The 25,171-nt window shown below is 42.1% G+C and overlaps 1 protein-coding gene across 1 annotated transcript in view; it reads right to left on the bottom strand.

Annotated features, from left to right (window-relative positions):
- Positions 1-25,171, bottom strand: part of LOC137369779 (piezo-type mechanosensitive ion channel component 2-like) — a 1,207,705-nt gene that overhangs the window by 193,015 nt on the left and 989,519 nt on the right. Inside the window, exons 26-31 of the mRNA XM_068031235.1 lie at positions 21,040-21,205; positions 19,089-19,332; positions 7,695-7,791; positions 6,116-6,281; positions 5,569-5,658; positions 5,305-5,426 (exon numbers count right to left, since the gene is read on the bottom strand). Coding sequence (XP_067887336.1) covers positions 5,305-5,426; positions 5,569-5,658; positions 6,116-6,281; positions 7,695-7,791; positions 19,089-19,332; positions 21,040-21,205 — 885 coding nt within the window. The remainder of the gene's footprint in view (positions 1-5,304; positions 5,427-5,568; positions 5,659-6,115; positions 6,282-7,694; positions 7,792-19,088; positions 19,333-21,039; positions 21,206-25,171) is intronic.

Here is a 25,171-nt window from a genome sequence, read left to right as displayed (position 1 = left end):
GGTCATCAGAAATGCCCATTGATCTTGGAGTTATCCAAGATGAATGAATATTTACTTGTCCCTCTCCCCATAACAATCCAGCTAAGATAGGGCAACTAGTGCACCAACAGAACACATAGCATCCAAAATGAGTCTTTTCAATTAAACTAATGAATGAATGGAGTCACACAGCCAGAAAATACATTGGCAGGGACCAGCTCCTCCAAAACAAAAGCAAAATACTGCAGATGCTGTAAATCTGAAATAAAAACAGAAAATGCTGGAAATGCTTAGCAGGTCCAGCACATCTGTGGAGAGAGAAAGAGAGTTAACGTTCTCGGTCTGTGACCTTTATCACAGACCTGAAATATTAACTGTTTCTCTCTCCACAAATGCTTTCAGACCCTCTGAGTATTTCCACCAGCTCCTTCATCTCCTCCAGCACAGGCACTATCGGCTGATTGGCCTCCTTCTGTGCTGTATTATTCTGTTAATTCTATAATCTGCTAACAAAGAGATGCACCTGTATTTCATTGTGTCATAAAGTAAATTAAACAAAAGCACACTTTAAAGATCCTTCTGCTACACTTATGTCCACTGACCTCTGGTTTAACTTTGGAAGTGTGTACTTTCTGTCAGAAAGGTGATCATAGCTAGAAGCCTGAGTTCTCTGCTCTAACAGTTTTAAAAATTAAATAAACAACACATGCACACCTATTATAATTTATCAGTTTTCAAATGTGATGCAACAAGTCTTCCAAAAAATAAGAATTTTCTATCATATCACAGTGCATGTTTATTATTGTTTTGTTACTATGCATCTCATATTCCAAATTAATCTATTTTATTAATCCTGTTTTTAAACCTTTTAATAAAAGACTGCTCATTCTTTTCTTTCTTGCTAACAGAAACTTAAAAAGTAAACAAAAATAAAACGTCAGTGAATTCACCATTGCTGATTCAACAATTTGACATTAGTTCAACTAATTTCACCTCCAGACAAATGTGAATCAGAGCATCTTATTAAAATATTAGCTGTGCTAATATTAGCCGAGCAATTATTGTTGGCAATTCATATGACATGCCTCTATCCCCTATTTTAGCAGAGACATTACCCATTTAAAATAAACAGGTTAAAGCCTGCATTAAATTAGTGGTCAGAGGAATGTCATAGAAACATATTAAACATTTGTTCACTGATAGCGCCAGCAGTATTTTCTAGGCTTTTTCCATTAATACAGCATGTACTGATAAGAGCAACTTAATAAAAACAGAAAACAAGTACTCAAAAAAGAATTTCTATAATAAAGAAAAGTTGTTTTTAACTGGCTGCATACCAGTTAATGACATTAGGACTAATAATGCTTGTCTGCGTGAGTCAGAAAATGAGAAGTGTACTGCAGTTTTTTTGCTGATATTTTTCTCCTTCCCCAGTTCTCACATTGGGATATGGGGCTCGATTTTAACTCTAAGTGATTGTATTTTGAGTGAGTTAAAATCTTGCCCAGGGTTTCAAAGATAGCTATTGTTCACCTCACCTAAGTGACCATTCTTCATGTGTGACCCTGAATGAGAGTGGCAGCAGGCTACTTAATATTGGGGCTACCAAAAGAAGAGTTCAACCCTATTCTCTTCTGGCATCCAGACATGTATACACTTTCAGCAAAGGTTAATGATTCGGGGGGAAGTTTTAACCTAGCCCGCCTATCGGGAAACTAATAGAATCAGGTGCAACGCATGCTTTAAGTCCCATCCAAATTTTCTCTCCACTGAAGAATAAAGTGAAAATGACCCTCTAGGAGTGGGAGCCAGAGCCAAATATATTTTCCTTCATAACTCTAGTGCCTAGGGCAAAGAAACTGGCCTGTTACCTAGGCTGAAACTTAATTAAGGCTCAAAACAGAACAAATATTTATTTTAACAATTCTCAAGTGTGACATTCATTTTGTGATAAGGAAATGCAATTAAAAATTTGGTAAAAATATAAAAATTTGTTATGCATCTGGCATGAATGAAATTGAACTGACATTTAATTAGGATGAATTATGTATCAACTAAACAAAAGCACAAATTCTAATAATTCTGCATTGGAAAACTAACATTCTTACACAAGGCTCATAATTGTAAAGTACGTTGATGTTGATCACAAATTTCATGTTACTGAAGTACTGGGTAAGATCAATTATGAATATGAATCATTCTCACTATAAAATTGCTGTGAACAGCCTATAACTGTTATTGTAATATATACCAAATCATTTATTAGTAAACCCTGGCAGAATTTTACATATAAAATTGTTATATATCAAGTAAAGCATTGTACCTTCAGGTCATACATCATTAACAATTTTATTAGGTTTTTGACTTATGCCTCTATGGTACTTGATTGCATTACAGATTCTAACTTTCTATCAACTATATTAGCCTAAATATGCCCTGTGGCCTAACATTTAAATAATATCTAACAGTATTTTTAACAGAATTTAGTGAAATACTTATGGCTGTGTACCAATAGGTAAGAAACATATTACTGTGAAAACAGTGGAGTAAATAATTATTTGAAACCAATGGGATGAAAATCTGGTGGGTTCTATAACAGGAGGGCAATCTACCACCTGGAAAGGATGTCTTGAAAATTACTTACTTTTTGATCACAGTAGAAGTGAATTTTGCAATACTTACTGCAAAATTTAATGTGTTCCTCTGTGAGCTTTGCAGATATTAAGCTGAAGATATTAATGCTGGAAATGGAACACTTTCTGTTTTGGGCAATCAGTCTCAGCTTCCAGTATTTCTAGATTGGCTATAATTTATGGAGATTCAGTGTAGACATCCAACTACTCTTCCCTGGTAACACGCAGTCGATTTTAACATGAGCTGATTCCGAGTAATCATGGGATGGGGGGAACACATTCACTTGTTTAAGTTTTAGGCTCAGGCTCTTTTAAAACCCAGGCCAAAGGCATGGTTGGGAATTAGAGGACACAGAGCATCTGCCAGCAGAAGGAGATCAGTTTGCAGGTACGTGGCAGGAAGGGAGTTTCGGGATGGTGTTGTAAAGGGAAGGTGGGAAGTCCAGAGCAGGTGAGGCGGCAACTTTCCTTGTGGGGACTGGAGAAGCATTCCTGTTCCTCCTGGCATCACTAAGCAAACTTTTACATGTTTCTTGAAAGGCCACACATGTCTGCAGACCAGTTGCACACCTGCTTCAACCTGGAGGGGAAAGCTATGGCATATTTCCTGCTCACGATCCAGTTAAAATATAACTGATTTTTTTCACATAATAGGACTCAGACTGCCATAAATTCATGAGACCCCTGCCTGTTTTAGGTGGGCACCTCATGTGCCTGTGGAACCCTGTGGCTTAAAATCATACATGGTGCAAAAGAATTGAGTTATGAACGGGTAAGGAACCCGTTCATTTTTAATTGGCCTGTGTTTGCTGGTCAGGTAGGGTTAAAATCAAGCCCTGTGCTCTGCACCTGATCTCAGAGCGCAACCCTCCTGTATCAGTGTGATATTTTTAGATTTCCCACACTAGCTATGCTCCGTCTGTGAGTCTTATTGGCTATTTTAATGATTAGGGGATTCTTTCAGCCTTCATCACTTCATCAATTAGTAGCATAGTTTAGGATGAAATCCTGCTTTGAGGAAAATGACAGAATGCAGCCCAAATCCACCAATCCCCATTTAACAATCCACAATTGAAATTGTTTTGCAAAATAAGTACTTTTTTCAGAGAGTAGGTTTTGAGTCAAATAGTTTTTTTCAGTGCAGTTGATGCCTATGGAGTGGCATTATTGTAGTTTGGATTATTGGAGTAAATAAAAGTAGAGGTCTTAGAATTATTTTAAGGTTATTTTCTTTTAAACCAAGTATTTCACATATTAATCATTAAAAATTGTCACTTGGTTTTGTAAGAACTCTCGGGGTGGTGGTAAAATTCATTTTGGATAGCAGTGCAAAACAGGAAATAGCAAATTGACAGCCCACTTTACACACCACCTCATGTTCTTTTTGAATGGAAATCAGGCAGTATAAAAAGGACTCCCTGTTTGTACCACTGCCCAAGACAGCTTTCAATCCCTGCTACTCCATAAAATGTTAATCAACACAGTCAGTTTGATTACCTCTTCATATCACTCAGAGGAATATTGGCCACTCACATCAACTACAATGAAATAGTGTAACCATTTTTAACCCAACCTACTGCTACAGGCTTGCATAATACTCCAGGTAAAAGTGAGACTGCATTGTTTAAATTTGAATGTTTGTAAATATTGTTCTAAAAATACAGTGGGATCTAGATAACAGAGTCATAAATTTGCAGGATGTTGTGCTTCCAATAGAATGATAATTGAATCATATTTAGGAACTATTTCCTCTGCTCACTATTAGCATTGAAAACATAATTACATGTAAAGAATACATTGATGGCATTCCTGCAAATAGCTAACAGAGGAAATTTTCCCCACATGAGGATCGATTTTAACTTGCCTGGTGTTAATGGAGTAGTAAACAGCCTCCAAATGGGTTGGTAACCTTACCACCTCTTTAACCCTGCCAATATGGCTGGTCACTTCTTGAAAGGGGCCTAGAAATGGATGCCCAACATGCCCATCTGCTTCAGGTGAGAGACCTCTTTAGATAGGCAAATCCAGGTCCTAGACTCTGATTGCCACTTTAGGTTGTAAATAATGGGAGTGTACACCATGCACGCTCCAATCAGTTCAATGGGCAGCAATACTCCTCCAAGGCCCCACCTCTCCAGGCTGCCACCCTCCATGACCCTGACAATCCCCCACTCCCCAAATGCTTTTACTTTGATGGTGGTTGAGACAGTTGATATTAACAAGCCTTAACCATGTATAAAGCTGGCAAGCTGCAGGGTGCTAAACAGGCATCCCAATGTAGCTGGCTGGTCCAATCTAAGTGGCCTAGTGGTGCTCCAAATCATGGCTGCCTCTTCATTCTGGGTATGGGCTACCAGTTGTTGTGCTTTGCTGCTGGGTCGCCCAAAGGTCATAACCATCTCCATTGTCTTCTTAATGGAAGTAAATCAGAACGGTACATCAGCAGTTTACACTTGAATTAAGTTTGTGTACACATAAATTCAAATTTTCTTTACATAATTTGTTAATCCCTGTGCATTGGTGGCTCTAAATTCTGTAACTTATTGGTGAAATAATAAGGGGAAGATCACATTTCTCATCCACAACTGTTGTGACCTGTGATATAATATAAATGATGCCGGTCAACAATTAAATTAACAAGTGCATGCAACAAATTTTGTTTTATTGCATCCCATTGCATGTTTTAAAATACCTTCATCATCATCATCTTCCTTCTTCACCTGTGGACCTTGCGCATCTACTGACTGAGTCAAACTGAGCATTCTCTCTTTGCCTTTTTTATATTTTTGTTGTCTTGTTTTGATGCGATCCATCCTATTTAGGATAAGAGAAGACATATCTTTGTGTGTGAATGGCACATCACCAGCCAATACACAAAGCAAAGGTTCTTAATCTTATCACATTCAACATAAGGTCGCAATAGACACATGAAAAAGTGCATTTATAAAAATCATACTGTCTCTTGAGTTGATCCATTGACTTTTTTTCCTCTTCAAGTCTGGCCTTTACAGCTTTTACAATTGTAGCTTGAAACAGCTCTGCACCTCTAAAATAGAACATAAAACATGCATAGTAAACAAAATATATTTTTTAAAAATTATGTCTAACTTAAAGCTTGTGTAATGAAAAGAGCTTTGCTGATGCAACAAAATTTTGGCATTGACTGATGATGCTCTTCCCTAAAAGTAAAAAGCAATTAATATTTACATATTTGGGAGGATATTTGAACAGATGGTTGAACATGATCAGGAATTAATTCAAATGTGACTATATTAATGACATTATTAAGTTAATTTTGATTCAATAAATTAATAATGTATGAAAGCAAAAGATTGCAGATGCTGGAAATCTGAAATAAAAACAAGAAATGCTGGAAATACTCAGCATCTGTGGAGAGAGAAGCAGAGTTAACGTTTCAGGTCAGTGACTCTTCATCAGAGACATTAATAATGTATCATTGATTTCCCTAGATTTACATAAAGACTCATTCATTTTCAACCTACCTTGATGCAAGGATTTGAGCAGACTTTATGTCAGCCACGACGTGCAAAAAGTAGTAACTCATGAAAACCCTCCGCTGTAGCAATAGAAAGGAGAAGCATATACTGTCCCATATAATGCCTGCTTCATCTTTGGGCAATGGACATTTCTTAAGGTTCTCAGAAGGGGCTAGGGAAGAAGAAATTATTTCAACACAGCAATAAATCAAAATTTATTAAATTGAAGTGTTCATCTTTCTATCTATTGAAGTAAATCTTTTACACGTATTAAATTTCACCAGTGCACTTTACTGGTTAGTAAAATGTTAATTTCAGGTACGTGTGGCTACTCTGCATATTTAGGCAATATTTAAACTTGACCTTTTTATCGAGCTGAGGGATAACCATAATAGGAATGGAAATTCTTTCCAGTTTTGGGCTTGTTAACAATATCAAGGTACAGCCTGGCATGAATATACAGCAGATCTCACCTCTTCATGACAAGCCCCAGGTCACAATGCCAATTTTAACTTCAATTTCAAATTAAGAACAACAAAGGAAAATGGGAAATTCAAACAATTTTCAATGAGGATGATAAATATGCAAAATACACTACCAGAAAGTGTGCTAGAGCTAGGAAATCTGACAAGTTCAACTAGAAAAGTTTCCATCAGAAAATAAGATTCAGGTTTATCAGATTTAGTAATGTGACAGGGATAGTTTATTGGAAGTGAGTGGGTAGGATAAATGGATCAATGACCTACCCCTGCCTAAGAATTGTAACTATTCATTTGATAACCCCATACACCACCATCGATTTTATGTAATTTTAGAAGGGAATTCACAAGATTCTACATGCAGATATAGATATTGTAAAACTATTGTACAATTGCACAGTGTTTGCAAATAATGTACATCATTGGTTTTCAAACTTTTTCATCACAGACCACTTAGGTGGGGCAAAAGATCCCATGAACCACCTACCAGTCCTACCCCATCTGTTTTCACTTGCCACTGCAAAAAAACTCACCAGAATTAATGGGAAGAATGGTGCTGCTTTTGATGAGACACCAATGAGATGATATCTGGTTCCAAGCTGGAGAGCTTCAGTCTCGTGTTGGGTTACACATTCAGTTATGGTTCCTCTTTATTTTCAGCCCCACAAGTGTTGGAAATCTGATCTTGCAGTTGTATGTTGTAACAGTAGCATAAATCTTGCTATAAAACTATGTTGTTGCTCACCCTCATGACAACTTTTGCCATGCACGCGGGAGCCGATCTGGTTGTGTGACATCACGCAAATGGTGGGGATGAGGGCTCTGGCCTGTTCTCTGGCATGGCATTGGCCATGGTGTTGCAGGTCAGTGACTTGCATTTTGAACCAGCCCGCGGACCACCTGGAGGACATTCGTGGACCACACTTTGAGAACCACTGATGTACATGACAGAGCTCGATTTTAAATGAGAACACATGCTTCATTGGAAGTATTTATCTTAATTTTGCCTGGTTTGTGGGACAGATTTACCACCTCAAATATTTTGCAGACTAAATGTCTTTGGTGCAAATATTTTTGTAAAATAAAAAGCTAAATGCATTACTTACGCTCGTCATAGCCCTTAACGGTACAGACGAGACCAAATGTTTGGATTAACCAACAGCTCTTCAAAATCAAAGAATTGATGTAGGCACATGCTCCTATCTGTAATAGAAACACACATTCAAGTATATATTTTGTTACGCCAATGTGCTTTGTTGAATGATAATTTTCTTTAATCCACTGACTGGAGATCTGAATTTATGTATTTTTTTAAAATACATTTTTACAAGACCAGCTAAAAGGATGATTTTGCTGGCAGCTTAAGTTGGCTACCTAATTTGCAAAACTATCCTATACTTCAATGCTTGTGAGGAGGGAGATGAAATGTCAGCTAATTCCCCAGCAAGAAGCAAGACCCAGGAAGTTTAAAGGAACTGCGTGTTGTTTTTTGCAAGTGAGAAAGGACTTAGCTGCTAGACTGGGTCTGCAACAGGTGGTGAGGTAAATCAACGAGAGGGAAAAACCCACTTGACCTCGTCCTCACTGATCTACCTGTTGCAGATGCCATCTGTCCATGACAGTATTGGCAGGAGTGACCACCGCACAGTCCTTGTGGAGACAAAGTCCCATCTTCACACTGAGGATACCCACCATTGTGTTGTGTGGCAAAATGACTGTGTTAAATGGGATAGATTTCGAACAGATCGAGCAACCAAAACTGGGCATCCGTGAGGCACTGTGGGCCATCAGCAGAAGCAGAATTGTATTCAACCACAATCTGTAACCTCATGGTCCGGCATATCCTCCACTCTACCATTATCATCAAGCTTGGGTACTAACCCTGGTTCAATAAAGAGTGCAGAAGGGCATGCCAGGAGTAGCACTAAGTGTCAGTCTGGTGAAGCTACAACACAGGACTACTTGCATGCCAAACAGCAGAGGCAGCATGTGATAGACAGGGCTAAGCGATCCCACAACCATCGGATCAGATCTAAGCTCTGCAGTCCTGCACATCAGTCATGAATGCTGGTGGACAATTAAGCAACTAACAGGAGGAGGAGGCTCCACAAATATTCCCATGCTCAATGATGGAGGAGCCTATCACATCAGTACAAAAGACAACACTGAAGCATTTGCATCCATCTTGAGCCAGAAGTGCCGAGTGAATGATCCATCTCGGTCTCCTCCTGAGGTCCCCAGCAACACAGATGTCAGTCTTCAGCCAATCATATTCACTCCACATGATATCAAGTCATGGCTGAAGGCACTGGATACTGCAAAGGCTATGGGTCTTGACAACATTCCGGACAATAGTACTGAGGACTTGTGCTGCAGAACAAGCCGCGCCCCTTGCCAAGCTGTTCCAGTACAGCTACAATCCTGGCATCTACCCGGCAATGTGAAAAATTGCCCAAGTATGTCCTATACACTAAAAGCAGGACAAATCCAACCCAGCCAATTACCGCCCAATCAGTCTACTCTCAATCATCAGCAAAGTAATGGAAGGTGTTGTCGACAGTGCTATCAAGCGGCACTTGCTCAGCAAGAACCTGCTCACTGATGCTCATTTTGGGTTCCACCAGGGCCACTCAGCTCCTGACCTCATTACAGCCTTTATCCAAACATGAACAAAAGAGCTGAACTCAAGAGATGAGGTGAGAGTGACTGTCCTTGACATCAAGGCAGCACTTGACTGAATATGGCATCCAGGAGCCCTCGCAAAACTGGAGTTAATAGGAATCAGGGGAAAGCACTCTGCTGTCTGGAGTCATACCTAGCACAAAGGAAGATGGTTGTGGTTGTTGGAGGTCCATCATCTCAGTCCCAGGACATCACTGCAGGAGTTCCTCAGGGTAGTGTCCTAGGCCCAACCATCTTCAGCTGCTTCATCAATGACCTTCTTTCAATCATAAGGTCAGAAGTGGGGATGTTCGCTGATGATTGCACAATGTTCAGCACCATTCATGACTCCTCAGTTACTGAAACAGTCCATGTAGAAATGTAGCAAGACCTGGGCAATATCCAGGCTTGAGCTGATAAGTGGTAAGTTATATTTGCGCCACACAAGTGCCAGGCAATGACCATCTCCAACAAGTGAGAATCTAACTATCACCCCTTGACATTCAATGGCATTATCATCACTGAATCACCCACTATCAACATCCTGGAGGTTACCATTGACCAAAAACTGAACTGGAGTCGCCATATAAAAACTGTGGCTATGAGAGCAGGTCAGAGGCTAGGAATCCTGCGACGAGTAACTCACCTCCTGACTCCCCAAAGCCTGTCCACCATCTACAAGGCACAAGTCAGGAGTGCGATGGAATACTCTCCACTTGCCTGGATGTGTGCAGCTCCAACGACACTCAAGACGCTCGACACCATTCAGGACAAAGCAGCCCGCTTGATTGGCACCCCGTCCAGAAACATTCACTCCCTCCACTACCAATGCACAATGACAGCGGTGTGTACCATCTACAAGATGCACTGCAGCAACGCACCAAGGCTACTCAGGCAGCACCTTCCAAACCCACGACCTCTACCACCTAGAGGGACAAGGGCAGCAGATGCGTGGGAACACCACCACCTGCAAGTTCCCCTGCATGTCACACACTTGGAACTGACTTGGAACTATATCGCCGTCGCTGGGTCAAAATCCTGGAACTCCCTTCCTAGTAGCATTGTGGGTGTAGCTACTCCACATGGACTGCAGCGGTTCAAGAAGACAGCTCACCACCACCTTCTCATGGGCAATTATGGATGGGCAATAAATGCCAGCCTGACCAGCGATGCCCACATCCCATGAACGAATAAAAAATTTGCTAACTGCTATGTTTTGAATCACTGAGTGACTGTCATGTGACAAGCCCCTCCCCATCTGTGGATTTAAGCAGGTCTTTTCTCCGCAGCAGAGGAGAAGCAATTGGACTCTGACATGAGCAGACGCTAAGTGGGGGTCTCTCTCTCGCTCTCTCTCCCCATTCCAGCTTGAAAGCTTTCAAATACTGCTTGTTGACTGACCACCTTTGTCTACACCCGCTACAATCCAATACCCTGTTGGAGAAAATCATCCGCATCGCTATCTCCAAGAAACTCACCAACGAGTCATCTACCTCTTCAAACTAAAAGCCTCAGGACCACTGAATTCAGCAAGAAGCCAGCCAAATTACCAAACTTCATACACTGTATAACTTTTTTTATGGACTCTAACTCAACCAATCTACCTTTCCCGACTCTATAGCCGACGTGTGTGTGTAAACCTCTAGTGTGTGTGAGAGCGAAAGTTGGCGCGTTGTTTATTATTTTATTAGTTTGGTTTAGGTACAATAAAGTTAGCCTCTTTCATTGTTAACTCAAGAAAACCTGTCCGATTGATTTTTGTTATGATCATAGCAAGTAAGTAATCAAACACCGATTGAATTGGCCAGTACATGCACTTTAAGAAAGAATTAAACCTGTTGTCATCAAACAAGAAGAGGGTAAAGAGGGAAGCCCTTCGACCCTCCTCACTTGACCGTAAGAATTTTTAAAAAAAGTAATGTTGATTTCTTTCTTTAGCTTTGTTACTTAGGGCACATAAGTATGGAATAGTTTAAATACCTTTAAATATATAATTAGATGGTATCAAACCATTAAACAAAATTTGATTAATATAACACCTTGTTTAATTTCTGTGTATTGCATTCTTAGTGCCCATATTTAGTTTAGTTTTTTTTAGTTTAGAGATACAGCACTGAAACAGGCCCTTCGGCCCACTGAGTCTGTGCCGACCATCGACCACCCATTTATCCTCATCCTACACTAATCCCATATTTCTACCACATCCCCGCCTGTCCCTATATTTCCCTACCACCTACCTATACTAGGGACAATTTATAATGGCCAATTTACCTACCAACCTGCAAGTCTTTTGGCTGTGGGAGGAAACCGGAACACCCGGAGAAAACCCACGCAGACACAGGGAGAACTTGCAAACTCCACAGACAGTACCCAGAATTGAACCCGGGTCGCTGGAGCTGTGAGGCTGCGGTGCTAATCACTGCGCCACTGTGCCGCCCTTGTGATAACTGACCCTCATGAAATACAAATTTCATGGCACTATTTTCTCTATACATGAGTGCACCAAAACAGAGGTGTAACCATTTTAGAGGTGGATATCAAAGGGAATTAATGGATTTCAATCAAAAGAAGGTGTTGAGGGCTGCAATAAACATAACACACAGAAAAAAAAGTGGATGGTGAAATGTCAACGACTTGACAAAGCTATAGACCTTAATGACATAACTTTACAGTGCACTTCATCAATTTGATCACAAAATCATATAGCACAGAAGGAGGCTATTCACCCATTGTGCCTTTTGGATAGCTCTTTGAAAGAGCTACCTGATTGGTATCATTCCCCTGTTCTTTCTGCATAGCCCTGCAAATTTTTCCTTTTGAAGTATATATCCAATTCCCTTCTCAGGTTATGAGTGAATCTGCTTCTGCTACCCTTCCAGGCTGTACATTCCGGATCATAACAAGTTGCTGTTTAAAAAAATGTCGACTCATCTCTTCTGATTCTTTTGCCAATTATTGGGGAGACCGTGGCATAGTGGTAATGTCACTGGACTAGTAATTCAGTGGCCCAGGCTAGTGCCTTGGGGACAGAGGTTCAAATCCTACCATGGCAGCTGGTGGAATTTAAATTCAATTAATCAATAAAACTCTGGAATTAAAAGCCATTCTCAGTAATGATGCCATGAAACTATCATTGATTGCTGTAAAAACTCATTTGGTTCACAAATGTCCTTTAGGGAATTAAATCTGCTGTCCTTACCTAGTCTGACCTACATGTGACTCCAGTCCCACAGCAATATGGTTGACTCTTAACTGCCCTTCAAAATGGCCTAGCAAGCCACTCAGTTCAAAACCCACATCCCATGAAAGAATAAAAAAATCCTAAATCTGTGTCCTCTGGTTGTTGTTCCTTCTAACAGTGGAAACAGTTTCTCCTATTTACCCTATCAAAACCTGTGATGGTAAGTTTTCATTACTTAAACACTATAATCTATTCTAATTTAATTTTTAAAATAACATTTTCAGAAGGTTGCACACATACATATTTTGTGAATTGTTTACACTTTCACAGTGTGTACAGTAGAACTAACTGGTATATTGTAATTGTCAGAGTATGCATGCCTGGGAGCAAAGACTATTTAAAGATTAAAGCAATTGGTCTTGACTTCACCAACCTAATACCCCATCCCACCCCTCCCTTCACTGGGCCTGCCCGGCTGGCCCCTGCAATCCCTGTAAACTGCATGCTGCAAGCAGCAATCCACAATGTACTGTGCAGTGCAGCAAACAGGCCGTGCAAAAACAATGATCCTTTAAAGATATATGTGCGGGCTGCTGCGCAGCAATCTGGAACGTACTGTACAGACAACAAACAGGCCATGCACAACAAAGACAAACACGAGGACGACTGGTCTTGGCTCTTGGGCATAACAAGGAATGAAAAGTATTGCTTACCTTAACCAGCATTATTGCTGGTTATAGTTTACAACATAAGAACAGGAGTAGGCCATTTTGTCCACTCAAGCCTGCTCCAGCATTCAGTACAATCATGGCTGATCTTCTACCTCAATTCCACCTTCCCTCACTAAGTCCAGGTTTCTTAATTCCCTTAGTATCCAAAAATCTATTGCTTTCTGCCTTGAATATATTCAATGACTGAGCATCCACAGCTCTCTGGGGTACAGAATTCCTTTGAGTGAAGAAATTTCTCCTCATCTCAGTCCTAAATGGCCAACTCCTTATTCTGAGACTGTGAGCCCCAGTTCCAGACTCTCCAGCCAGGGGAAACATCCTCCCAGCATCTACCCTGTCAAGCCCCTTAAGAATGTTATATGTTTCAATGAGATCACTTCTCATTCTTCTAAATTACATGGAATATAGACCTAGTTTACTCAATCTGTCCTCATCGGACAATCCCCTCATCCCATGAATCACTCTTGTGAATCTTTGTTGCACTCCCTCCAAGACGATTATATCCTTTCTTAGGTAAGGAGACCAAAACTGTTAATGTAACATTGAACTAATTAATCTACTATGGTATGACTCACAAGACAAAAAAAAAACAAACATGCCTCTGTCTTCATCTGTCTTTCTACTTGACTCGCACTCCACAATTTTTTCCTGTTTCCTTCTCTCTTGCAGGGATTTTACGGGCCCTCAGGGAGTGGGCGGAGAGGCATTGGGGGGGCCAAGAAATTGGGTGGGAGAGCAGAGGGTGGAGTGCCCGTCACCTTCCACCACCTCTGGCATTTTATCAGTGGCGGGTGAGCCCTCCATCACGTGGTGAGACTGCTGGGTATACACAGTGGCAGCCTCCTTGTGGGCTCAGGGGGTGCTATTATTAATAAATAACACTAATTAAAAAAAACCACACTTTAGTAATGCTAACCTTATCACTTATAAGGTAGGTTTTGAGATTTTGTAAAAAAAATCCTTTCTCTCCCCTTATTTTTTAAAGCTATTTACAGGCACTAGCAGCTGTTACATACCCAACCAATCAGCTTACAGATTTCCCATGATGTCGCTGTAAGTCTATTTTTTCTCCTTTGAAACTCAGTGCGCAGAGACACAGACAGAGCTTGCCGATTGCCGTCGCTCCGGTCTTCAATTAACATCCAATTAAGGATGGTGATCTGCCCCCAAGAGCTACCTGCTCAATTAGAGGGCCAGCAGCTCAGCAGCCCCAGTAACAACACCACTAGCGGTAGCCACGGCTGAGACTGCAGCTCCAGGGAGAGGGCGCCTCGCTGGCGGGACATGCTTGAAGAGAGTTGAGGTACGTTGGGGAAAGCCGCGTTAGCAGCCAGGCCCTGATGATCAGGGAGGGTTGCAGTCATGGAGCGAGAGCAGCACCTTTGCAATAAAGGTACCCATGACTGCCAAGGGGGCCCCCCGTGGGCCATGGAATTTTTAAAAATTCATTTTATGGGATGTGAGCATCACTAGCAAGGCCAACATCTGTTGCCCATCCCTAATTGCCCTTGAGAAAGTGGTGGTGAGCTGCCTTCTTGAGCCACTGCAGTCCATCTGGTGCCGGTATAGCCATAGTGCTAGTCGGGAAGGAGTTCCAGGATTTTGATCCAGCGACAGTGAAGGAACAGCGATATATTTTCAAGTCAGGATGGTGCGTGGCATGGAGGGGAACTTTCAGATGGTGGTGTTTCCATACATCTGCTGCCCTTGTCCTTGTGATTGGAAAAGGTCGCGGGTTTGGAAGGTGCTGTCAATGGAGGTGTGGTGAGTTGCTGCAGTGCATCTCGTATATGGTACACTGGTACGCACTGCTGCCACTGCACATCGGTGGTGGAGGGAATGCATGTTGAAGGTGGTGAATGGGGTGTCGATCAAGCAGGCCAATTTTTTCTGTATGGTGTTGAGCTTCACGAGTGTTGTTGGAGCCGCATTCATACAGGCAAGTGGAGACTATTCCATCACACTCCTGACTTGTGCCTTGCAGATGGTGGACAGGCTTTGGGGAGTTAGGTGGTCGATTACTCGTTGCAGAATTCCCAGCCTCTAATCTGCTCTTGTAGACACAGTATTAATGTGACTGCTCCAGTTCAGTTTCTGGTCAATGGTAATCCCAAGAATGTTGATAGTGGGAGATTCAGCGATGGTAATGGCATTGAATATCAAGGGGAGAGGGTTAGATTCTCTCTTGTTGGAGATCCTCATTGCCTGGCACTTTTGTGGAGCATGAGTTACTTGCCACTTATCTGCCAAGCCTGAATGTTGTCCAGCTGTTGCTGCATATAGACACGGACTGCTTCAGTGTCTGAGGAGTCACGAGTGGTAATAAATATCGTACAATCATCAACAAACATCCCCATTTCTGACCTTATGATGAACTGAAGGCCATTGATGAAGCAGCTGAAGATGGTTGGGACTTGGACACTACCTTGAGGAACTCTTAGAGCAATGTCCTGAGGCTGAGATGATTGGCCTCTAATCACCACAACTATCTTCCTTTGTGTTAAGTATGACTCCAACCAGTGGAAATTTGCTCCCCTGATTCCCATTGATTTCAATTTGACTCAAGCTTGTTGATGCCACACTCGGTCAAGTGCTGCCTTAATATCAAGAAAAATCACTCTCACCTTCCCTCTGGAGTTCAGCTCCTTTTCGACCAAGCTGTAATGAGGTCTGGAGCCGAGGGTCCCTGACAGAACCCAAACTGAGCACCAATGAGCAGATTGTTGCTGTTTAAGTGGTGCTTGATAGCACTGTCGATGACACCATCCATCACTTTGCCGATGATTGAGAGTAGACTGAAGGGGCGGTGATTGGCTGGATTGGATTTGTCCTGCTTTTTGTGTACAAGATATATCTGGACAATTTTCCACATTGTTGGGTAGATGCCAGTGTTGTAGCAATACTGAAACAGCTTGGATAGGTGCATGGCTAGTGCTGCAGTACAACTCTTCAGTACTACAGCTGGGATGTTGTCAGGACCCATAGCCTTTGCAGTACCTAGTGCCTTCAGTCATTTCTTGATATCATGCGGAATGAATCAAATTGGCTGAAGACTGGCATCTGTGATGCTGGGGACCTCAGGAGGAGGCCAAGATGTATCATCCACTCGGCACTTCTGGCTGAAGCTGGTCGCAAATGCTTCAGTTTTTTCTTTTGCACTGATGTACTGGGCTCCTCTATCATTGAGGATGGGAATATCTGTGCAGCCTCCTCCTCCTGTTAGTTGTTTAATTGTCCACCAGCATTCATGACTGTGGCAGGACTGAGAGCTTTGATCTGATCCATTGGTTGTGGGATCACTTCGCTCTGTCTACTGCAAGCTGCTTCCGCTGTTTGGCATGCAAGTAGTACTGTCTTGTAGCTTCACCAGGTTGACAACCCATTTTTAGATATGCCTGGTTCTGCTCCTGGAATGCTCTCCTGCACTCTTTATTGAACCAGGGTTGATCCCTTGGCTTAATGGTAATGATAGAGTGAGCGATATGTCGGCCTATGAGGTTACAGATTGTGGTTGAATACAATTCTGCTGCTGCTGATGGTCCACAGCATCTCATAGATGTCCAGTTATGAGCTGCCAGATCTGTGCTGAATCTATCCCATTTAGCACGGTGGTAGTGCCACACAACACGATGGAGGGTATCCTCAATGTGAAGTCTCCTACCAATACTGTCTTGGACAGATGAATTTGCAACAGGAAATTCAGTGAGGACAAGGTCTAGTAGGTTTTTCCCTCTTGTTGGTTCCCTCACCACCTGCTGCAGGCCACATCTGGCAGCTAAGTCCTTCACAAGCGTCCTCTCCCTGGAGCCCACTGGGAGGTTACCAGATTTTACAGGGTGGTCTCCCCGTGCAGTGGTGGGCCGTTCCGTCGTGGGCAAAATAACTGTGGAGGTGGGAAGTAGGGCTTAATTGGCCACTTTAGTAGTTCAATTGGCCACTTGGCAGGGGGCTAAGCCACCAACCTTAAGGCTGTGGCAATATAGCATGGTGGCAGGAAGATGTTGGGCCTTTCCCCGCCATTTTGCCAGCTCTCCCACCTTCCAGCCCACACCAATGGGTGGGAAAATTCAGCCCATTAACTGATGGTGCCTGATGTGCTGAGTATTTCCAACATTTTCTGCTTTTACTTTAGCTGCAGAGTCAGGTTGCGTGGCTTGGCCTGTAATAACCATATGAACACTATTGCATTTCAACAATAACTTGCACTTATACATTGCCTATAACATAGAAAAACATAACAGGACATTTAACATTGTGGCTGGAAATGGGGGAACTGCCGCCGACATGGAGCTAGGAAAAAATACTCTCCTTTTTCCTGGATGGGTACAGCTGCAGCAAAACTCAAGAAGGTCAACAATATTCAGCATGAGTAGGCATTTGACTATCAATGACTATCATCCCACCAGCCAAAATACCAACCACTCCCCCTTCAACCCCACCTGCCACCAGCATAACATAGCTGATATGTGCACCACCTACAGATGGACTACAGCAACTCTCCATGCTTTCTTTGATAGCACCTTCCAAACTTACAACCTCTACCACCTAGAAGGATGACAGCAGCAGGTGCACGGGAACACCACTCTAAGTTCCCCTCCAGTCACACACCATCCTGACTTGAACATATGTCACTGTTCCTTTATCATTTCTGGGTTAAAACCTTGAGCTCTTTACCTGACGGCACTGTGGGAGCATGTTCACCAAATGGACTGCAGTGGCTCAAGAAGGACTTCTCAAGGGTAACTAGAGATGGGCAATAAATTTCGCCAACAGTTGCAGAAACACAGCAAATGGAGTTGCTACCACATTTCTGACAGCAGCAGCTTTGATACCTATAAGTGTAGGGAATTATAAGGCTAAGCTGGCAATCCTGTCCTCTCAGTGTGGAGCCTCATTAAACAACAGTGTGGGTCAGGGAATTGGAGATACATCCTCTTTGCAAGAGTGACTTCCCAGTGGAGCATGGAATTCATTACTCTATGTAAATTAGTGGATTGGTGTTACAGTTTTCACTGTATCCTTTCCGTTATTATCCATTACATAATGTTAGAATGAACTGGTAGAGTCTAAGTAAACGTCAACATTTTTTATCCACCAGCTTTAATGGAGTGGGCCTCCAAATTGACCTTGTACAGCAAGGGAGGGAGTTCCAAGATTTTGATGTAGTGACAGTGATGGAACGATGATATATTTCCAAGTCAGGACGATGTGTGACTGGAGGGGAACTTGCTGCTGGTGGTGCTCCCATTACAGGTTTCAGTGGTGCTGCTGAAGAAGCTTTGGCAAGTTGCTACAGCGTATCCGGTGATCGTACACACTGCAGCCACAATGCACTGGTGGTGGAGGGAGTGAATGTTTAAGGTGGTAGATGGAGTGCCAATCAAGCAGGCTACATTGTCCTGAATGGTGTTATGGAGTTCCACTCATCCAGGCAAGTGGAGGGCATTCCATCACACTCCTGACTTGTGCCTTATAGATGATGGAATGGTGGAAAGGCATTGAGGAGTCAGGAGGTGAGTCGCTCACATCAGAATACCCACTGATTGGATCTGCTCTTGCAGACACAGTATTGATATGGCTGGTCCAGTTAAGCTTCTGGTCAATGGTGATCCCTAGGATGTTGATGGTGGGGGTTTTGGTGATGGTAATGTCATTGAATATCAATGGGAGATTAGACACTCTCTTGTTGGAGATGGTCATTACCAGGCATTTGTGTTGAGTGAATGTGCTGTATACTGTGCTATAAAGGAGAAAGATCCAAATCTCATCAATCCTACCTAAACTTGTGCCTGTTTGGTTGTTGAGATAGCCTATGATATCCATGTAATAGTAATGATACAATAGTACATATTTCAACAACAAAATAAAAACATTCTTCAGCATATCTTATAGCCTAAAACTGCTAGCTTTTAGCATTCACTACTTACAGATAGAATATTCTTCATTGTGATCACAAAAACATTGTAGGCAATAAGACAGTCCCAGTATTGCAGGATTATTTTAATAGGCTTTAGTAAAAGCTCTCCACCAAAAAGTAGGAAATAGAAACAGGCAACCAGGTAACCCATGCAGAAGATGCTGATTCGTGTAGTTCCTGTGATAAAGATGATTGTAAGCACGAACCAAAATAGGTAACTGAATCCAATTACTTTTATCATATCCAGGTAGGATCTGTGTTTGGAGAAAAGAAAACATTGAGATATCTATTATGAGACTGAAAGATCAGCACAGAGGAGGGAGGCAATTCAGTTCACCAAACTCAGACCTCATCTAGCTCATTCTTCCTCATGAATCGACAGTTCCCGATCACATCATAGAGTCATTTACGGCATAGACATTCAGCTAATGTTTTTGTGAATAATTTTAGAGTTTTGCCTCCACTGCCTATTCCAGGTACTAATCACCTTTTGCTTCCTGATACCAGTCCTAAACTTGCCTTTTATCAGTTCTTACCTCTTAAAATAATGCCTCAGGTTACAACACCTTGAAACAAAATTTACAAGGAGGCATAATGATGGCAGGTAAAATTCAATGCAAATAAGTTCAATAGCTAGACTGTCGACTCTCTGAAGATATAATCCTTAAGGATTTCAAAATGTTTTGTATGATTTTACATTTCAGAAAATGATTCTAAATGGTGCGATTTTATCTGCTGATTTATTCAGCTTCTGTATAAGCATTACTTTTACAATAAACAAATTGCCAGCAGCATGTAAATGAGGCCAGGCCTCAAAATGGCTCAAGCATAAGGCTGGCAAGAACAGATAGCTGCATTGCCAACTTTACTTCGGTCTTTGGTGGAAGTCAATGGTCGCTCCCCGCAACTCTCTCTCCATCTCTTATCCAGCTAAACAGCAGGCTTGATAACAAAAGTGACTAGTTTGAGGAACATGGGTGTACAGTTACACACAGTAACATAATCTTTATAACTAATAAGATTGCCAGCCATTCAGAACTGTCCTGGAGTCTAGAGGAATTAACAATTAATCTCCAGGATAATGATTGCCAGTAACTCACAAGAAAAGTCATTGGAGCATTAAAAAAGTATTCTTTTCATATTCTTTGAAAACTTTCATTTATTAGCTGTAAAAAATCAATATTGGAATAAAGGCAGTTTGGCAGACAGTTAAGAATCATCCAATCAGGTAATGGAGAATCAGTTTTCCTTCCAATCGGTCGGGGAAAGCAGTAAAGATGAAAATTTTAGGCGACTGATGGCAGACATGTGAGGGCAGGAGATCATGTGATGAAACCTCCAGGAATACATCCAATCAGAGTTGGCAGCCCTTTCCAGCCATTTTGACAACTAGGATTTAATCTTGTCACTTCTCTCCAACTGTTCATCAGTAAGAAAAATTACCTGAAAACTCTAATTTACGTTATTGCTTCACAATCAATAAAGCCTCACTTCCTTTCCTGCATTTGCTTTTGGAGCTATTTTTACCTTTTAGAGCGATTAACAAATAATGATAAGTATTAACAACTGGACAACCTACGATTGCTGCTTCTCTCATAACCCTAGGGCCATCAATGCTTGCAGTATTATCCCCACACCTGCCCCTCTCTAAGATCCTCCCCACGGCAACCTATGATCATAGCCCTTTATTTGACATGATGTCCTTGTTAACTGTATAATGCTCTTTAACTATAAACATAATTGAATTCACTTACAAACTATTGTTTGGACAGGATTGTACCATGCATGAATCCTCCATTAGATTTGCTGATATTTATTTTTTCAATAAAAACTTTCAATAAATAAACAATATTATGCTACATCAAACTCAGTGCCGTTGCATGAATCACATGCGCTGGTACATGCTAAAATCAGTATCTGTCTCTCACTAAATATGAAAGATGGCAGAGTTAGTGTTTTACCTGCAATGAATGAAATCTGGTACTGGGTTATGTTGACTGAATGTGGCTGCATCCAAATCTCTGCAAATCTCCACATTGTCCCCAGCAACTATCCTCACCGCAGCTCTGTTTTCATCGTCAAAAACCTGCCACTGCAGTGATGCACATAGCAACATCATGAAGTCGTCTGAAAACCAGCAAGTCTAAATTAGGTTGCTTTAAATTGATATTTTTTCTACATTTTAAACTATTCTTGTCATAAAGAAAGGGAATTGTCACATGCTGCTTGTAACATTTTGAAGATGCAATATGATAACACTGTTAAGAGAACAACTTGGTATAACAACTGTTTTAATTTCCCTTTTCTGAAAAGGGCTTTTTCTGCACTCCTCCACAGTGTGTCTCTATTTAACACTTTCCTCTTTCTGTCTACACTCCCCCACCAAAAAAAACCCATTTGACTGAAATTAGGATCTCACCACATTATAAAGTATAGGCACAAAACCACTGAGTAGAATGGACCTGTATTCTTTGGAGTTTATTGAAATGTATTAAATTCTTAGAAGGCTTGATTCTAGAACTAGTTTCAGGATAATGGTCAGCTATTTAAGACTGAGACCTTGCTTCACTCAGAAGATTTAAGACCTTGCTTCACTCAGAAGATTGTGAATCTTTGGAATTCTCTACTTCAGAGGGCTGTGGTGCTTAGTCGTTGAGTAAATTCAAGTCAGAGATTAACAAATATTAGGGCACAAAAGGAATCAAAGGATATGGGGATAGAGCAGAAAAGTGGGATAAAAACAGAAAGTGCTGGAATTACTCAGCAGGTCAGGCAGCATCTGTGGAGAGAGAAACAGAGTTAACGTTTCAGGTCTGTGACCTTTTATCAGCAGAAAAGTGGAGTTGATATAGATGTTCAACCATGACCTTATTGAATGGTGGAGCAGGATCAATGAGCCATTGGACCTACAGCAGCTCTTATTCCTTGCAACTCCAAATTTTCCACATTAGCAATCTGTTGCGAATTGCTTGGGATATTTAAGGCTTCATTTTTTATTTGTTTAAAACATTTTCCAGTTGAGTTGTGTTTGCTAGTTAGGTACTCAATTGAAGACAACAGTACTCACATCATTTATGGCTTTCAATAGCCATCATGAAGGGGTAAACTTCATCTGCTCTTCCTGCCAGTATAATGATGAGTAGTTAGATCCTCTAATAAAGGGCACTAGACATCGAGATACTGCTACAAATATTATCAAATAAACTATATTGGTGGATATTAGCTAGAAAATTGGTCAGGATTTGACAAGGAGGCTGTGGCTCAGGCAATTAATTGCCTGAGATTGTGGCTTCCCCCACTCTGAGGCAGGATGTCCCACCTCCAAGAGCTCCTTGTCAGTCAGCGCCGGCAGCTCTTCAGTCTCAGCAACGCCATTGGCAGTCGTGGCCACTGTTGGGATTGCAGCAGTCCCCAGGCCTAGCCATCGATGGAGGCTGGAGAAGAAGATTAAGTGGGGTCAGGGCTTGCTGGGGCCAATCAGACAGGCCACGGCAAGGGGTGGGGAGGGGCAGCGGGGGGTGGTGGGGGCGATTGTGAGGATGGGGAAGAATATTCCAGCGTGTGTGGGGGGGGGGGGGGGGGGCTGTGCCACAGAGGTGCCCTCTGGAGGTACAGAGTGCCCGATCAGGAGGGACACCCTCACCACCAGCCTATAAGGAGGCCGCCAGGTTTTTTTTATTTTCATGGGATCTGAGCATCGCTGGCAAGGCCAGAATTTGTTGCTCATCCCTAATTGCCCTTGAGAAGTTTGTGTACAGCTGCAGTCCATCTGGCACAGGCACTCCTACAGTGCCACCATCATTCACGACTGGATGTGGCAGGACTGCAGAGCTTTGATCTGATCCGTTGATTGTAGGATCGCTTAGCTCTGCCTATTGCATGCTGCTTCTGCTATTTGGCATGCAAGTTCTGTGTTGTGGCTTCACCAGGATGACACCTCATTTTTAGGTATGCCTGGTGCTGCTCCTGCACTCTTCCTTGAACCAGGGTTGATCCCTTGGCTCAATGGTAATGGTAGTGTGAGGGATATGCCAGGCCATGAGATTACAGATTGTGGTTGAATACAATTCTGCTGCTGCTGGTGGCCCACAGCACCTCATGGATGCCCAATTTTGAGCTGTTCTGAATCTATCCCATTTAGCACAGTGGTACTGCACCACAACAAGAAGGAGGATATGTTCAGCGTGAAGACGTGACTTTGTCGTCACAAGGACTGTGTGGTGATCACTCGTACCTACACTGTCATGGACAGATATATCTGCGACAGGTAGATTGGTGAGGACAAAGTCTAGTAGGTTTTTCTCTCTTGTTGGTTCCCTCACCACCTGCTGCAGGCCTAGTCTGGCAGATATGACCTTCAGGACTGGGCCAGCTCCATCAGCAGTGGTGCTATCGAGCCACTGTTGGTGAGGGACACTGGAGTCCCCATCCAGAGTACATCCTGTACCCTTGCCACCTTCAGTGCTTCCTCCAAGTGTTGTTCAACATGGAGGAGTACTGATTCATCAGCTGAGGGAGGACAGTAGGTGGTAATCAGTAGGAGGTTTCCTTGCCCATGTTTGACCTAATGCCACAAGAGTTCATTGGGTCTGGAGTCAATGTTGAGGACTCCTTCTCGACTTGTGTTGCCGCCTTTACTGTGTCTGTCCTGCTGGTGGGACAGGACATACCCAGGAATGGTGATGTTGGTGTCTGGGACATTGATTGTAACGTATAATTCTGTGAGTATGACTATATCAGGCTGTTGTTTTAACTAGTCTCTGTGACAGCTCTCCCAATTTTGGCACAAGCCCCCAGATGCTAATAAGGAGGTCTTTCAAGGTTTGGGTGTGCCCTTGTCACTTCCGGTGCTAAGTTGATGCCAGGTGGTCCATCCAGTTTTATTCCTTTTTGACTTTTTTGTAGTGATTTGGTACAACTCAGTGGCTTGCTATACCATTTCAGAGGGCAGTTAAGAGTCAATCACACTGCTGTGTATCTGGAGTTACATGTAAGCCAGACCAGGTAAGGATGGGAGATTTCCTTCCCTAAAGGGCACTAGTGGACCAGATGGGTTTTTATGACAAATCGCTGATAGTTTCATGGCACCCTTACTGAGACTAGCTTTCAATTCCAGATTTTTTATTAACTAATTGAATTTAAATTCTACTACTTGCTGTGATTGGTTTTGAACTGGTGTCCAGGACATTAGCCTGGGCCTCTGGATTACTAGTCCAGTAACATTACCACTATGCCACCATCTATGTCTGTACAGGGCGGTCTCCCCAGCGGTGACGGCAAGAAGCCCTCAAGTGGCCATTAATTGGCCCTTGAAGGGCCTCAGTTGGCCTAAGGACGGATGAGCTGCCCACCACCTCCCCCGCTGCTGCTAAAATACCAGCAGAGATGGGTGGGAGACGGCAGAGCAACCCCTGCCATCTCACCCATTTACGTACCCGCACCGCCTCCCAGCCTGCTCCCGGGTGTGCAGGGGTTTGTAAAATTCCAGCCAATATTTTCAAACATCGCAAAATAAATATTAGCATTTTTATGACATGATTTACATTTCACAAATATGTTATAAATGGAAAGAATGAAGTGTCAAGCTAGTGGTTGAAAAGAAGCAGAAACACAAATTTTCTCATCGAATTGATAGAGACATTTGAACTATCTTAATCAACTATGGATATTTTCACTGGATTTATTTTAAAATACTGTGTTACTTGTGGTATTTGCTCATTACTATGCTATTTGGTTGCAAAAAATGTTGCTAGTCATTGTACACCCCTTTCAAAGTCAATTTTGCAGCATGGAGCAAGACTACATTAAATTTAGCAAACAAAGTGAAATGATTGTGATCCCACATGTCCATGTTTGTACTTTAGCAAGGATACCAAATAGAAAAGATAATTCTGGATTATAGGGAATTAAAATTTGCTTAAAAAAGACTGTTAAGAAAGATAAAAGCAAAATACTGCAGATGCTGGAAATCTGAAATAAAAACAAGAAATGCTGGAAATACTCAGCAGGTCTGGCAGCATCTGTGCAGAGAGACGCAGAGTTAATGTTTCAGGTCAGTGACCCTTCTTCAGAATTAGCAAATATTTATTTATT

The sequence above is a fragment of the Heterodontus francisci genome, chromosome 5, assembly GCF_036365525.1.
Source record: "Heterodontus francisci isolate sHetFra1 chromosome 5, sHetFra1.hap1, whole genome shotgun sequence".
In the NCBI taxonomy this organism is placed as follows: Eukaryota; Metazoa; Chordata; class Chondrichthyes; order Heterodontiformes; family Heterodontidae; genus Heterodontus; species Heterodontus francisci.
The sequence above is the reverse complement of the archived record's forward strand: the minus strand, read 5'-3'. Positions and strand labels throughout refer to the sequence as shown.